This window comes from Balaenoptera ricei, chromosome 14 (genome assembly GCF_028023285.1).
Source record: "Balaenoptera ricei isolate mBalRic1 chromosome 14, mBalRic1.hap2, whole genome shotgun sequence".
In the NCBI taxonomy this organism is placed as follows: Eukaryota; Metazoa; Chordata; class Mammalia; order Artiodactyla; family Balaenopteridae; genus Balaenoptera; species Balaenoptera ricei.
Window position 1 is genome coordinate 7,374,088 of NC_082652.1, and position 17,060 is coordinate 7,391,147.

Consider the following 17,060-nt stretch of genomic DNA (forward strand, 5'->3'; position numbering starts at 1 on the left):
GCTCACCTGGCGCCCGGCCAGGAAGGAGGCCGAAGGGTTCATAGGTGTTTCCTCCGCCCCCGGAGAGAGTCGGTGTGCGCAGCGTCACCCTAGAAACGCCATCGGCGCGCCTACCCGGAGCGGCGGGGGCGATCCCCGAGCCCCGGAGCCCCGCGCCCTCGCTGGCCCAAGCAGGCTAGCCCAAACCGCCGGCCCCGCGGAACGCGCCCGGCCCACTCGGCCTACGGGCGTAGCCGAGCGGCAGCCCCGGCTCTCGCGACACCTCGGCGGCCGCAAGACCCCGCAGGAGGCCGGTTCCCACTCGGCCTCGTCGGGCGCGGCCCCCGCCCCCCTCCTGGCGTTTTGTTCTTCCAAATCCGGGCCTGGGGTCTCTCGAATGGTTTACCTGGAGATGTAAAAGCCATTATCCCGGCCCGCAAAGAACCGTTCCTCACCGTGACCCAGGGATTGATGGAGCAAATGAAGGGCTGTTTCTGCCCCGTCGCCCTGGCGTGTGACCATGTGCTCGCTTACTTACTTCCCTCTTTCCCTCCTAAACTGTGAGCGCGGTTGCTCTGGCTGCTGTGTACACTGGGCAAGGAGAACGCTTCCTGGCATTCAAACAACAAACAGATGGAGGCAGACGCCACCCTTGGTAGTTAATAGTCAGTTGCTGGCCATCCCAGCAGACAGCTCTAAACTGAGAATCACAGATGAAGAGAGAGAGAAAAAAATTAAAAACGGTTTTTTTTGGACTCTTGATGTAGCTCTTTTGTTAAATGATGATGATGTACCCCTTGGGGTGGACGTGCACCCATTGGGGTGCTCGTGCACTCCCTGGTGTACATCAAATGATGATGTATCTTTTAGGGTGGACGTGCACCCCTTGGGGTACATCAAATGACGATGATGTACCTTTTGGGGTGGACTGCACCCCTTGGGTGGACGTGCCCCACTTAAGATGGACGTGCACCACCTGGCGTACAGCCGGGGAGGGTGCCGTCCCCCTTGGGGGTGTGCCCAAGCTGATTTAATCAGCCCCTTGGCTCGCGTGATTCCTATTGTTAAATCAGCCCCGTACATCAGGTGACTCCCATTGAGTCAATCAGCACCATTTATCACGTGACTCCCACATGTTAAACCAGCCCGCGAATCTCGTGACTCACACTGATTAAATCAGTCCCCATGAGTCACGTGGTTCTCGCTGATTAAATCGGCTCCCTTAAATATCGTGACCACCACTAAATCAATCGCCCTTCTTAAATCTCTTGGCGTTCATTAAACCAATCAAACGCCTTAGGTTTCCTGGCCCCCATTAAATCAATCTGCCTTCTTACGTCTCAGGGCATCCATTAAGGATGATTGATTTAATTAGGGTCACCATATTTACCAAGGCAGATTGACTCAATGGGAGTGCTGTCCCACGTGGGCGGGTGCTCAGGCGCCCCTTGGGGGACCGTGCACCCCCCCCTCGCTGTATATCAAATGATGATGACGTACCCCTTGGGATGCACTGCACCCCCTGGTGTACAGCCAAGGAGGGTGCTGTCCCCTTGGGGGGGTGGACATGCGCCCCGTGGGGCAAGAACCTTGACACTTAATCGTGACAATATTTACCACATTGAGTTGAAGCTAAGCTTTCTTCTCGTTTTGTTTCATAGTCACTCCTTCCCCCTTTTACTCTTCGTTATAGAGGGACTATGAAAAAAATGCTTATCGTATTTAACCCCTGGTCACTCACCCCCTACTGCTTAACCCATAAGATGGCATTTCTGGCAAGACAAATTACGGAACAGTCTTAATAGTATTTCAACTTTCCTTTTTGGTTGACTGTGAATTAGCGAAACGTGCCCTTGTGTTCATAAGAGACAATCTGAACACGGAAAAACAAATTTAAAATTTCTTACCTTGAAGCTTTACTGATTTGGGTGAGTTACCTCCTTAGGATAGGCTCATGTTCAGGAAAACCAACAAGACAATACCTTAGAATTTAAAAATCGAAAAAGCAGGAACTTCCCTGGTGGCGCAGTGGTTAATAATCCACCTGCCAGTGCAGGGGACGCAGGTTTGAGCCCTGGTCTGGGATGATCCCACGTGCTGTGGAGCAACTAAGCCCATGTGCCACAACTACTGAGCCTGCGCTCTAGAGCCCACGAGCCACAACTACTGAAGCCCGTGCGCCTAGAGCCCGTGCTCTGCAACGAGAAGCCACCGCAATGAGAAGCCACCGCAATGAGAAGCCGCAGCGGAGAGCAGCCCCCGCTCGCCACAACTAAAGAAAGCAGGGGCGCAGCAACGAAGACAAAGACCCAACACAGCCAAAAATAAAAAATTTTTAAAAAACCAAAAAAACTAAAAGGTAGATTTCGTTTTTAAAAAATTGTAACTTACCAATCTTTAAGAGCGAGAAAGCTACCATGGATTACACCTTAAGTGACAGCTGATTTACTGGGGCTTCTATTTAATAACTAAAAAGGAATTTAAAATCACATGTTGCCAGCATCTATTTTTTTAAATGAATAAAATACTACATATCAAAACTTTGTCCTGTTGAAATAATAATATTTGGGGTATACTGTGTTAAATAAAATCTACTGTTAAAATTTTTAAAAAAACTTTATTTGTATTTGAAGTTGCCAGCTTAATCTTTGCAAATCTCTTACATAAGGCTGTTTAAAGGTTAGTATTCTTTTTGCTAAAAATACTAGATTGTAAAAGCATTTACATAATACAAACATAGAATGTATGAATTAAACTCAATCCTTGAATATATATATGTATATATATTATATATTTTTTGGCCACATCACGCAGCTTGTGGGATCTTAGTTTCCCGACAAGGGATTGAACCCGGGCCACGGCAATGAAAGCGCCAAACCCTAACCACTGGACCACCAGGGAACACCCCCTGAACTACACATTTTAATCAGAGATTAAACTCTTGCATTTTAAATTTAAGGTCAAAGAAAAAGATTCACACATATTATACACAAGGACGATTTTAATCCTGCATTTTCCTGCAGTACCATCCACTGCTGGCTATAGAGGGACTGAAACTGCATTTGCCAAGAACTGTGAACATTAAGAATCTTCACATGAAGTCACACGTGTTGATACAAGCACAAAGACATCTTCCAGCACCAACAGAATACACACATGACCACGTACCAATTGGTTTTGATGGATAAATTTGCTTCGTCAGATAATTTTATTTAGCTAAATTCACAGTTAATGCAGAATTTCATTTTCTTAATTTACATCTTTATTATACATTCTAAGATTTCAATTATTTAAAAACCCACTATTTAAGATTGCAATTTGCATGGCAATAAACAATGGGTTCTACCTTTCTTATAGGTGTCTATAGCAATTTAAAATACCATGAGTCTTTTTAGTTTGTAGCACCTGACGTGAGACCTTTATAAAAACAGATTTTAAATTCATTTAATGTACTCATTAAGATTCACTGTCACTGTTTCTCTTGTAAGAAAAACACATTTTAACTGCTATTTCCCAGACTATATTGAGCAATGGTGTATATTATTTTCAAATGGTTAGAATTTTACATAAATTTATAGCCAGAAAAAGAACTCAGCCTCTCTGGATGCCTATTCACTCAAAACAATGATGAAAATAACGTATGAAATGGATTTGGGTGTCTGACCTCCTACTTAACATTATCAAACACCTTTCCAAGTATTCTTAGAAAATATCTTAAAATATATGCAAATATTCTACCATATGACAAACCATCATTTCTTTAACCATTTCCCAATTGTTCATCTTTATCATTTGCAATTTTATATTATGAGTAGCACTTTGATGAACACCTTCATCCACAGTTTTAAGCAAAACATTATATCTTTAGGATAATGTCAAGAAGTGGGTCAAACAGTGCAGATGGTTTTAAGGCTTTTAATATACTTTACCAAATAATCTCCAGAACAGCTTGATAAACTATTACCAACAATATGTTAATAGGCCCACAAAGTGAACTTGGTTGGTGACAATGAAGCAAATTCAACCACAGATCCATGAGATGCTCAAGCATCTCAAAACTATCACACCAAAGAAGCAAGGAGACAGTTATTACTGGTGATGAAGCCAAATTCAAATTCTTCAAAGTATCACTCAGCTTAACAACCAAAAAAAAAAAAAAAAAAATCATGATTTGATAAAATCATGATTATTTAAAAATAATCAACAGAAAAGCTTTCCACAGAAAGTCTAATTTTTCCAAAAATAAAAAGTTAAAAAGAAAGAGAAAAGTCAGTACCAAATGACCAAAATTTTTTATTTGACTAAATTCTATTTCATGCATAAGCATGACAGTCTCTCCTGTTTATCAGACTTTGGCAACAACAAAAAAAAAACAACAAGCAGCCTTGTACAGAACAGTGAAAATGCCAAGGGTGAGGGTAGGCTACAGTTTTACTGTAGGATAAATATATATATATTTTTTAAAAGGCCTCTCTCCCTTTGGCCATATCAACAATCAGTTCAGATCTTTAAATACAGACAAATTTTCAAAATCACTTCTTCACTTCTCCAAGATCTTCAATGCTATCATCATCCACCTGTAAAATAAAAATAATCACATTTCATGAGCTGTGGTTATCAACTAACACAGAAGCAACTTACTTTAATAACTTATTTCTATTGATGCACATGTTCCAAATACTCACTTCTGGCCATTTTTCCTGAATGACATCAATTATGTCATCTGTAAAGTCTCCCTGAATGATGATTTCATCCTCCCCTGTTACTGAGGCACCACAGGAGAATTTCTGAGCAAAAAACCTTTGTGCTTCTTTAAGATCGATTTCTGTTATTTTAAAAAAGAAATAGCAAGACTATAATTGGAATCATATGTCAAAGATATTTTTCCATCTTGAAATTTAATCTGCATTTTAAATTCATAAAACAGATTGTGTTAATGGATTTCATGTTCCTTTCAGAACAATAATTACAAACTACCCAAAGGCAGTCATCTTAACAATTCAACTTATATTTTTAAGGTCAAATAAAGCCTCAGTACATAAAAATAAGATCACCCACACTATTCCTAACTCATATAGTTAAGACCAAAATAAATCCAGGGACACATTAATTCCAACATTACATATACACTTCCAAGTATATGAAGTTCTTTTGGTTATCCCTTTTTACAAAAGAAAAATATACAGCAGAGAAACAAGCCTAATATTTATGATGTGGTCTAGTGACTGTTTTTCACTCCATGTTGTCAAATGAAGGAACCTCATCACCCTGGTTTCACTATTCATTCAAGTCTTCCAGGAAATGAAGGGGCTCTGAAGCAGGACATTCTGCCACTAACCACCTTCCCTCACCCTCTACTGTCATCCCAGAAGGGACAGGTCATTTTGCAACCACTGGGCTACCGAGACTGCAGGGAACAAGGAGCAGTGCTGGTAGACTTCACAGGGAAACCTATCCAGCCCTCCTCATTCTACATAAAACGTGCCCAAACAGAAATTCTGGAAAGGAAAAAGTTAAACCAGTCCCCTGTGCAAAAGATTTTTAAGTTGCTTCAAAATTTGATTTTGAACCTATAGTTAGAAATGCAAAATCTCATTTTGTATCTTCTTAGCAAAAAACAGAACTGTAAAATTTTCATGATAATAGATTAAAAAGAGAGAATGAAATGAATGAATGTAGTTCACACATTTTAAACGTACTTAAGCTTGGACTCACCAAAAGTTGCAAGGCCACACACTCTTGTTACATATTTCTTCTTTGCTCTGGGAATTTTGGCTATCGTAACCTTTTGTGGTACAGTCTTCTTTTTTTGTTTTATTTGACCCCTTCCACCTTTATTTATTAAGAAAGAGCTCAGGATTAGTTGTTCTGTTCTTATCATAAATAGAGAATACTGTCTCTAAATTTATTAACTTTCAAAAGTTATGAAATACTAATTTCTAAAGTTTCTTTTTCTAATACAAAATTAATAAACACATGCATGAGTATTCATTCAATCCACAGTTATTAAGTAGTATGTGCCATGCACCGCACGAAGGGCTGAGGACACAAAGATGAACAGAACAAGAACAGAGTCGCTGCCCTCCAGGGACTCTCAGTCTAGTGCAGGGAAGCAAAAAGTTAAATAAGTACAGCAACCTGATATATACTGTAATAGGATCCACGAATACGGCACTACCACAAGCTTTGCACAGAATGGCTAACTCGGCTTCCAGAGGACGGGACAAGTTTCCTACAGGAAGTGGCATCTAAGTGCTTGCAGAATAAGAAATGGTCCATTCGAAGGGAGAAGGGCTGGGGAGATATAAAAAGGATATTCCAGGAAAGGGAAACAAGTACAGAGACAAGAAAGGGCATTATATTTTTGAGAACTACACTTGTCTTTTTGTGTGTGACAGGAAAGTAGGATCTACTGGTGGGCGTAAGGAGGGGACAATGGCACTCAGGAGCGCAGGGCCCGCCATCTGTCCAGGGGCCACGATTAGGGATCTATTTGACCCCACAGCCATCTGGGATGGGCTGGTTTTCTGCCACTATGTTTTCAAGTTCATCCATATTAAACTTAGTAAATCCCCAATTCTTGGAGATGTGGATCTTCTGGCAGCCAGTGAACTTGAACTTGGCCCTGCATAGGGCCTCAATCACATACTCCTTGTTCTGCAACTTGGTGTGGATGGACATCACTTGGCCAATGTGACCAAAGTGGACCCTGGCCACTGTGCCCTGGGGCTTTCCAAAGGCACTGTGCATATCTACCCGGAGCCTAGACTGGGAACAGCATGCCAGACGTGAATGTCCACTGGAAAGGGCTGTCTCCAAGATCCCTTAGGGCAACCCATACAGCCAACAGGCTGCATACACTACCAAGAAGGCTACTGCTTGCAACCACTGCACACCCGGCCCCAACGGGGAAAAGAGCACAGTCGGCTTAACTGGCTGCAAATACACTTGTGTTGATGAAGGAAGCGTATGGATATGGAAGGAAGCCAGAAAAGCAAAGATTATATACCAGTAATTTAAGGAACAGCACAAGCTCTGTCATCTTATATTGCAAAGAAGAGAAGCCAGTGAACAACTGACTATGCAGGAGTGAAATTACTGATTTACGTTTTGTCAAGATCACCATGCAGTGTGGAGGGTGGGTCTGTGCAGAGCAATGGTAGAGAGGCCACTGCTGAGGCTCCTACATTACTTCAGGCAGAACTTAATCAAAATCTGAACAAAGCAGTGGCAACAGTAATGGCCACTGGCACAGGATAAACAGAGGAAGGAGAAGAAATGACAGAATTTAGAACTGATTAAGAGGGTCAAAAAGAAAGAATCTAAGACGGGTCTCAGGTTTCTGGCTCAGATGACTGGATAAACTGTGCTGTTAATAACCAAAAATGGAGAAAACAAAAGATGCAGATTTGGGACTTAGTAAGTTTACTTTGGAAGTGCTGTGTTTGAAGTACCTGTGAGACCACATGCGCATTTCTAGTCTAGAGACGTGGGCGAGGACTAGAGGACTAGAGATATAAATTTGGGTACTGTAAGTGTAGCGTGGTGGCAGAAGTTAAGGATGTGGAGGAATCATCCAGGGAGGATATGCAGAATGAGGAGGTAAGTGGGCCGAGGACAGAATCCTGGGAAACACCAATTTTTCAGGGACACAAGGGAGAAGAGAAGTCTGCACAGAAGACTGAGGAGGAGTGAAGGAGAATGAGGGAGGAAGCACAGCACTTCAGGAAGGGAGGGCTCAGATGCGCTTACCACTCAGCAATCACCTAGCCGTCGTGACCCTCGTTAGAGGAGTTTCAGTGGCATGAAAGTCAGGTTAGGATGGACTGAGGAGCAAAGACTCAATGACCGAACTGAAAGGGGGATAGTTAAGTCTAGTCTTATTAAGGAAGTCTGGCTAAGAAGGAAAGGGGGAGGAGAATAGAGCAAAGAAAGATATGAGCTCTTGGGGGAATTTTTTTTTAATGCAAAGTCCTAAAAAATATTTATAAGCTAATTTTAGTCACGGGGAGAATTAATTCAGGAAGAAGAAACAGGCGGGGACACGATCCAGGGCACAAGGAATTCATTTTAGAAGGAGGAGAGGTAAACAGGTATGCCTAACAGCTGTAAAAAGAAAAATTCAACTGAGCTGACAGAAGTAATGAGAGAACAAAATCTTTTTTAAGTGTCCTCACTCTAATTAAATAGAATACACAGGTATTTTAATAAGGTAACAAAGTTTTTAAGTCATAAACAAGCTGGCTGGATGCTTTTTATGTATATATATGGCAAATGAAGCATATTTTCTTAGATCCAATTTACTGATAAAGCCCAATTCATACGAAATCCAGTCATCCTGAGAACATGATCCTGTATCCCTCTGTATGGTATACACACAGAATTACTGTAACAGGTAGATGTTATTCACTTTGGGAATGCTTTCATTTCTTATTTCTTCAAGCAGAGGGAGGGTATGTTTGTGTAAATCAAATCATGGATTCAGGTCTCACCTCTCTTTTGTTTTTTCTTCTCTTCCTCTTCCCCTGCTGTTCCTTGACCCTCACTAATTCCAGCTTCTTGTTTGGGTGAATTTTCTAGATGTAAAAACAAAATCCAAAAGCATTAACATCACTTCACTACGTTAAAAAAATTACCCTTGAGGAACCTCAAACACATATAAGGTATTTTACCAACAAATGAGTATAACATTTATAATGTAAGCGATTATATTGTTAGATTCCTATCAAGCCTAACTCTGAAGTCATTATGATAAGTATATGGTGATAGAAGACAAAACAAAGTCTTTGATATGTGAGAATCGCCATTTTTTAAGCCACATTAAAGGAGCATAGAACACTCAAGACTCCACAGGAATATTTAGCATCTAAGCGTACTAGTTCTGTTAACAGGAAGTCTGGTCCTGAATATGAAGGTATGTCCTAGGCAAGTCACGTTCAGGGCCCACCATGTAGACCGTGACATCAGATGTGAGGGTTCTTATCCAATCACGGACAGCGACTGTGCTGTCTCAGGGGCTGTGTCTCATGGAAACTATCAGAAAATCAAAGCAGCAAATAGTGGGATAACACTGGGTATACGTGACAGGACTGTTTCCAGCCCAGGATTTCCCTTCTCCCTGCTACTGCCTTCATTTTTAACAATCTTGTAAGAGAGGCCGTCAATTTTAGCTAATTGAGGAAATCTGTTCCTCTGCAGTTTCCTTACCTCTGGCAACAGCAACTCCATTCTTCTAGTTGCTTCGGTCAAAAATTTAGCTGCCCCTTTTCCTCACATCCCACATTCAACACATCAGGAGACCCTGTCAGCTGCACCTTGAAAACGTATCCGGAATCTGACCACTTTTCACATCTCCACTGCTACCATTCTAGTCGTTGTCATCCTGACCAGATTAGTGCAGGAGCCGCCTATTTGGTCTCCCTGCTTTGCTGCCTAAGCCTCTCTTCAGTCTATTCTTAACACAGCAGCCAGAGAACTGCTGAAACAGAAGTCAGACCGTATCACTCTTCTGCTCAAACCGCTCCAATAGCTCATCTCACTCAGAGTGAAAGCTGAGACCTGGCATTTAAGCCATGGTCCTTCACTACTTCTCTGACTTCATCTCCCTTCCTTCTCCCCCTCCAGAAACAAAGGCCTCCTTCCTGTTTTTTAAACATGCTGTAAGCACTGAGTGTTTGCCTCAGGGCCTTTGCACTGGCTGCACCATCTGCTTGGAACGTTGTTCTCCCAGATAGCCAAAGGACTCTCTCCCTAACTTATTTTAGGTCTTTGTTCAAATGCCATCTTTTCAGCAAAATCTTTCAGGGCTACTACCTAAAATTTCAAATTCCCTCCCCAACAATTCTTATCTCTCCATTCCCTGCTTATCCTAATTTAATGTACTTATTTCATTTGTCTTGTTTTACTTATTTTGTCTCTCCCTCTAGAATATAATTTCCAAAGAGTAGGTCTTTTGTTTACTGCTTTATTCTCAGCATCCAATAAGAGTGTATAGCATATAGTATGCTTACAAGAAGCAATTTGTTGGACTTCGCTGGTGACAGTGGTTAAGAATCCGCCTGCTAATGCAGGGGACACAGGTTCGAGCCCTGGTCCAGGAATCTCCCACATGCCGCAGAGCAGCTAAGCCCGTGTACCACAACTACTGAACCTGCGCTCTAGAGCCCGCGAGCCACAACTACTGAGCCCGTATGCCACAACTACTGAAGCCCGCACGCCTAGAGCCTGTGCTCCGCAACGAGAAGCCACCGCAATGAGAAGCCCATGAGCCGCAACGAAGAGTAGCCCTGCTCACTACAACCAGAGAAAGTCTGTGCGCAGCAACAAAGACCCAACGCGGCCAAAAATAAAAATAAATTTAAAAAAAAATTTGTTAAATGAATGAAAGAAAATATATGCCCCTAAATCATTTACTCTTCTTTATATAAAAAAGTTAATACTTTGACCTATCCTGTCTCAGAGATAAGACACATGAAGCAGTCTGTGATTTTTTTTTTTTTAATTTATTTTTGGTTGTGCTGGGTCTTAGTTGGGGCCGGTGGGCTCCTTAGTTGTGGCTGGTGGGCTCCTTGGTTGTGGCATGCATGTGAGATCTAGTTCCCTGACCAGAGATCAAACCCGAGTCTCCTGCATTGGGAAGCGAATTCTTAACCACTGCACCACCAGAGAAGTCCCACAGTCCATGATTTTATGTAAGGAATTTTAACCCAAGAACTTAAAACAGTTTTAAAGTTAATCGACATAGATAGATATAATTCTGTAATATCCTACTAAACAAATGCACGCTGCATTTGTTTCAGGTATATAGGCTTTGATGAAAGAGGAAAAAAAAATGTTCATACCTACAGTAAGTTTTGCAAACTCATTTGGAAAATTCTTCTCTAACCATTGTCTACATTTAGCAACATCAGGCATATATTCACAGTACTGGAGGGGGAAAAAGAAACTGAGTCACAACAGTACATTTTTAATCATTTTAATTAAAAATCATTCCCTGTGCTTGCTATATATAGAATCATAAAACCAACTACTCCCACCTGACATTTTATCCACAGGAAATCTGTATTCAACCAAGAAATGTCCCATAAGAAATTAAAAATTAAGACACCTCCTCACTGTAGCAATTTATTTCCTCTCCAACAAACAGAAAGGCCATTAGAAAAAGGAGGAAACAGACAAGAACGAGCAGGTGTTTTTCTTGCTTTGGGCACCTAGGTGTCTCATTTTCATGACCTACCCTTAGAGCCTGACTTAGAAGCTTATCAACAGAAAGTCTTACACATAATTTATGCTTTCTCTTCTCTGTTTGGATGTTAAATTTTGGCTTTAAGGTTACTCTTGTTTTATTAGCTGACTATTCATGAGTTCCATGCAAAAATCCAAACTATGTATAGCCAAGTGCAAAAGATGCACACATATAACTCAAAGTCTAAAGAAAAATTTGTAGGACCATAAAATTATTCTAAACCAAAGTTCTCTATAAAAGGTTGAAACTCTGCCATCAAATAATAGAAAATGAAAAGTAAGAAGTTCCCAAGCTAGCTCTAAAATCAATGACCTCAAATGCAGAAGTTAAAAAAGAATTTTAGAAGGACTTACCTCTGTTGGTAATGAGCAGACTGGGGATGGAGAGGAAAAAAAGATTTGAAAATGTAAATAAATAAATAAATAAGTACACACACACACACACGCACACACACACACACGGCTCATAACAAATTTTATTTTTAATCTGACAAAATGCTTCATTTGTTTTTTCCTATAACTTTTCTGTACCACTTTTCAAATACTACTCCGTGATGCACTTTTTTTTTTTTTTTTGAGGTAAATGGCCCATGATTAATAGAGATATTATCTTAATTTTTTTTTTTTGGATCTAAAGAACAATGTCTCCTTCAGTTGGTAGAACATCAAACTATACTATCTGGCATGTCTTAAGGTTTTACAACAACCTCAATGGGTCTGAAACTAAGCTAGGATGGGAACAATTCCCCATACAACAAAGGTTGAATGGAGCTGGTTATTTCTTTTGATAACTTCACCAAAACAGCCGCTACTTTTTATTCATACTAACACATTTACAGACTTCAGTAGCAATTTTGCTACCATTTCTTTGCAATATACTTTTCCTTTTCTTTTTTCATATTATGCTACATAAGACCAAGACCCTGTGAATTTCCTTCCTTAGAAGGAAGGTTGGTTCAATCCTGTCACTGTATAGCCTGCAAAGGCTAAAGGACTAGAAAAACTCAAAGGGTTTCCCAATTTTAACTATAACTCTATTATTGGGTCAACTGCTTATTTTATTTTTATTTTCAAGGTGAGGAATGGAATAGTTCAGTGTGACAACACCTTGAGATTTGTGAGGGAGAGGAGGGGTGGTACACCATTAATAATAACAGCACTTACCATATATTGGGCACATGCCAGGCACTTTGCGATGCTTTATATTATTATGTTCAATCGTCACAACCTTATAAGGTAAGAACTACCACACGTGTATTATGAATGAGAAAAATGAGACTTAGAACAAGTAACTCATTTGTATCCGGTTAGAACAGGATTTGAACCCTGGTCTGTTTCTGAAGGTCATGCTCTTAACCACTAAATTAGACCACACAACATATAAAAGCAGTGCACCTGTGTGCCAGCCCATCATCACTCTTTTACAGATGAAGCCGAAAAAGGTTAAATAGCTTATCCAAGGCCAAAGGTGGCACAGGGCAGAAAACTAGAATCTACCATCTCTATTTCAGTTTAGAGTTCTTTCTACTAAAGCTCTCCTGGTTAACCAGAAGCTCTCTAATCCTCACAGTTCAAGTTCAAATACTAGTAGGTACAGATGTTCAGCCACACTTTCAGGATATAATTATAGGTTAAATACCATTACAGCAAATACTAAAACCATAACACTTAGTACACCATTTCAAATAATATTTGGTTCAGCAAAATTCTAATACAATGAAAAAAGTTGGACAAATATTCCAAATTCCACATTATTTGCTTTTACAGTCTATTTCCCTCCACAAATGATTTACTATTTGTAAACTGTAGCTTTTCAAGGAAAAGACCGAGCAGTCACCAGCTTCACATCACTAACAGTGGAACAACCTGACATTATGCATCTGCTGACATGATGAGATATGATGAACAAAGCCACATCATCCATGAGACCTTCTGCTATGGTCTGAATGTTTGTGTCCCCTCAAAATTCACATGTTGAAATCCTAATGCCCAATGTGATGGTATTAGGAGATGCAGGCTTTGGGAGTAATATTTCATTTATTCTTCTCAACAGCCCTCTGAAGTAGGCTGTTATCCGTTTTATGGATGAGGGAACTGACCAAGGTCACCAGTGAGTAAATGGCTAAGCCAGGATTCAAACTCAGACTGAATTCAGATTCTGAAGTCTCAATCCTGCAGACATATATCTCCCCAGAAATGACCTCATCCTGCTTACCCTTGTTTCTCACTATACTTCAACCAGCATTCTGCTCCAATCAGCCCCTTCTTTTCCCTCTACCCCCTATCTTTCCCCTCGATCTTTAACATGAAGATACCATATTAAACCATGCCCCCATATTTTTCTTATGAATTCATCCACCTTTTCTTGCAAACTCTGCCCATTACCTAAGGCTTCTCACTTCCTCACTTTGCTTTCCCAGCTTCCCTCTGAACAAAGATCCCTCCCTTTCCTGAAACCCTAATTCATAGCTATGGTCAGTACCATTGAATTTAACATTTAATATTCCCTAAGTGCTTCTCCTACAACTAGACCTCAAACTCTTTGAGGAAAAGGTAATCCTGTCTCCAACCTAGTGCCTGGAATATCAATACAAACTAGGGAGGGAAATAAAAATAAACTTTTCTCAAAAAGGTTAGGTACCTCTGGTCAACACAAAGTATCACTGGGGTGGACTGCATACTTAGTGCAGTTGTTCAAAGCCATCTTAGGAGTGACCTAAGCACTTGAACAGGATGGCTTTCATATCCTGTATTTCATTAATTCTAATTTTTTTTCATTTTTATAGGGATGCATTCCATAATTATGGCACGTCAATCTAACAATTTTTTCTTTCTTAGTGGAACCTAAAATAATGGTGCACCTTATAACATATGGAATCTTAGATTCGGTGAATTAGGGTACAAAGAACAATAGCTCCTAACTATATCTGACAAACAAGGAGGAATAAACTAAACTAGTATACTTTCCTAATAACAGTAATAATAGCACTTATTGTATTATGTTCTTATGTTAGTTGCTGAACCAGCTTTATAGGAATCATCTGACTTCAGATGTAATCATCATTTTCATTTTACAGCCCTTAAGAAACAGACCTCTAACCCTTAGTGAAATCAGGTAACTTGCCCAAGGTCACACAGCTAAAACTAAGCAGGAGCAGCTGGTAATGCCCAAGGTAAGGATGCAAACCCTGGCCCATGACTCCAAAGGCAAACAATATAACCAAATAAGACGAACATCATAACAAGTCTCCATCAACCCTACAAAAAGTTCCCCTGCCTACTCTCTGGGATATTTTACACTCATTTTATTTTATCATCAAAGATAGTCAATAAATGATGAGTTGATACAGTTTTTTAACTCAGTGACATCACCTCTCCTGTAAGTACTGAAGTACTTAAATTCCAGAAGAAATCCCTATCACACTCACAGAATGTAAGGTCCCCGAGCACAGACCTTTCCTGACTTATTCATTATTCAGTCCCCAGCATCTAAAACTCTGCTAGGCACATAGTAAGTGGCCAAAAATATTTACTAAAAAAAACAATATTTACTTGCCCTTTTACTTTACTGTCTTACATCTTCAGATTTTTCTAAACCTTTCCAAGATGCTAGTAAAATTAGAGTATTTCCAATTCACAAATATTTCTGGATTGAAAATGAGGAAAAACACTCAAAGGGAAAAAAATCTTGATTTACATTTTATTAATCAAACCAAGAACACTTTCCCAAGACTGTCCTACTACCCATCACTCCAACCTCATGATCTTCCACTCATTATTGACACCATTCCTATACTACACACTATACTAATAAAAAGCTGCTTATTTCTCCACAGACAAGCTTTTTCTTGCACAGCTATTCACTTCATCCGGGATGCCTTTCCCCACTCCCTCAACCAATCCTTCTCATCCCTTAAGATTCAATATCTTCCAAGAAGCCCACCTTTAATAGCCAGACTAGCAAGTAGCATTAGGCTGGAATAATCTATTTACATATCTCTATTCCAACCGGACTGTAAACTTCTCCAGGCCAAGTAACAAGACGCAAGTCACACAGGTTGGGAAAGGTCTGTTAATCCATGCCTCCTCTTCCCCAACTCCCAATTAACGATTCACCAAATGACAAAGATGAAAAAACTACTAGGACCAAACCAATGTGAAACCATTTATCACAATGCATAAAAATACAGTGAGTAAAAGCCATTTTCTGCCTTCCAACACTTGCCTCCGCAGTAAAGGACTCGAAGTGGGTAATCTGCATCTAACTTGGTATTGCTCCTCGGGTCTCCTTTGCAGTCATGCCCACCGGATTCAGAAATGTCAGCAGCCATTTCAAAACCTGTAAGCAAGGGAAAATAACACATCTTCACTATTTTGGACCAAGACGCCCAGAGAAGCTGTGTTCAGGTGTAGTCCGGCCTCCTCCTACTAGAAATCCCCCCACCCCGAATCTGTTTCAATTCTTTGCTGAATGAGAGATACAAGCTGCATTAGGATTCATAAAATATGAGTAATTCTGGGCACACCATTTTCCAGGTCTGCAGGGAAGCAAGTGACAACAGTGAGACTCACAGCAAATGGCCCACGACAACTAGGGGGAGGAGGGCACTAGTGGAAGAGGACGCAATGGGGAAAAAGATGGGGAGGGTGAACTCGGTAGGGACAGGGCAAAAGGTCTGGGGGATGATCTGGAAAGGATGCAACAAACTGCAACAACAGGGAAAGGCCACAAAGCAGCTGAAGAGGCTGGAAACGCCTACGAAGAAGGGGTGGGTCGCCGGAGGTGCCCAGAGGGCAGGGTGTGGGGTGGGCTAGAGGCCAAGGGAGGGACGCGTTAAGAGTCACGGAAGGGAAAGGGAGTGGGAGGGGGCGGGGAGGCCAGAGTCTGAGGATAGAAAATGCGGGCAAAAGAACCAAGAAGGGGCAGAATGTAAGAGCACTGAGGCGACGACAAGAGCGGCCAGGTGTGAGGGCGCGACCTGAGGCGAAGGGGCAACCCCGGGGACACCAGAACGGCCCATGTGGGCGGGGGTGTGGAGACGCCCGGCCCGGCCCCCTTCCGCCGGGGAGCACCTCAGCTTCCCCCACGCTCTCTACGAGCTTCTTGGAAGCGGGAGAGGCACGAGGGGTCATTACCCAGGCGGTCGCACAGCCTCCGCCGCCTCCGCGCCCGCCACTACCGCCAGCTGAAACGACACATGCAACTCCTCTTCCCCGGCCAGAGCCGCCCGAAAGCCCGTCTGCCAGCCGCTGTCCCGCGAGACAATAAACCTTATCGCGAGATTCAGTCTCCGCTGGGCGGCTGTCGCGAGAAGCTCGAAGGCGGGGGCGGAGAGGAATTGGGGAGCATGCGCGTTTCGCTCAGGGGCGGAGCCAAGCAGCCTAGAGGCTGACAGTCAGTAGGCGGTGCTCGTTACCTATGGGAGAGGAGGGGTGGTCCGCGGTCGGCGCCCGGAAGGGGACGCTGTTTAGAGAGTGGAGACATGCATCTAAATCAGCAATGACTCATTATTTTGAGTCGGAGAACGTGGCCCTTGGGGTCTGGGGTGCATCCTGGAGACCTGACTGACCTCCAGCCTGTTGGATAAGTCTTTCCTATCCGGGGAGATTGCAGCTGGAAAAGGCGTTTGGTTTCATTTCAACACAGTACCCTACATTGGCGGAATTCTTTTTAAAAAGACAGTATCAACGCAATTTACATTTTTCTCATCGCCCCACAGTCTCACCACCCTAACAACTGTTTTCACAGCTTCCTAGTGTTTATCGATCTTTATATGTGCTGTGAATTGGAATTAATCTCTCCCATGTGAGTGTTGACTAAAAAACTGCACAACCTA

The 17,060-nt window shown here is 41.8% G+C and overlaps 2 protein-coding genes and 1 non-coding gene across 7 annotated transcripts in view; all 3 read right to left on the reverse strand.

Annotated features, from left to right (window-relative positions):
• Positions 1-187, reverse strand: part of CCDC62 (coiled-coil domain containing 62) — a 42,793-nt gene extending 42,606 nt beyond the window's left edge. For 4 of the 5 annotated variants that reach the window (XM_059893739.1, XM_059893738.1, XM_059893737.1 and 1 more), the window contains exon 1: positions 7-187. In XM_059893739.1, the coding sequence (XP_059749722.1) occupies positions 7-42 (36 nt within the window). In that variant the 5' untranslated portion in view covers positions 43-187. The remainder of the gene's footprint in view (positions 1-6) is intronic. The other variant, XM_059893742.1, reaches the window with a different exon arrangement.
• A 2,775-nt stretch (positions 188-2,962) lies between these two features.
• On the reverse strand, positions 2,963-16,506 carry DENR (density regulated re-initiation and release factor). The gene is made up of 8 exons (XM_059894868.1): positions 16,360-16,506; positions 15,449-15,562; positions 11,578-11,597; positions 10,821-10,905; positions 8,472-8,555; positions 5,695-5,811; positions 4,665-4,804; positions 2,963-4,556 (listed from the first exon to the last, which is right to left on the reverse strand). The coding sequence occupies exons 2-8, from the start codon at positions 15,552-15,554 to the stop codon at positions 4,512-4,514; spliced, it is 597 nt and encodes a 198-aa protein (XP_059750851.1). The 5' UTR covers positions 15,555-15,562; positions 16,360-16,506; the 3' UTR covers positions 2,963-4,511.
• On the reverse strand, positions 6,787-6,921 carry LOC132348321 (small nucleolar RNA SNORA70). The gene has a single exon (XR_009497440.1). It is a non-coding gene; the product is annotated as a small nucleolar RNA SNORA70 (small nucleolar RNA).
• Positions 16,507-17,060: the final 554 nt, after the last annotated feature.

Excerpts from the sequence above, each read along its gene's own strand:
- DENR (XM_059894868.1), bottom strand. The coding sequence starts at position 15,554 with ATGGCTGCTGACATTTCTGAATCCGGTGGGCATGACTGCAAAGGAGAC. Across the intron at positions 11,598-15,448 it reads TCGAGTCCTTTACTGCGGAG|TCTGCTCATTACCAACAGAG; the intron begins GCAAGTGTTGGA and ends CTCCATCCCCAG. Across the intron at positions 10,906-11,577 it reads TCTGCTCATTACCAACAGAG|TACTGTGAATATATGCCTGA; the intron begins GTAAGTCCTTCT and ends TTCCCCCTCCAG.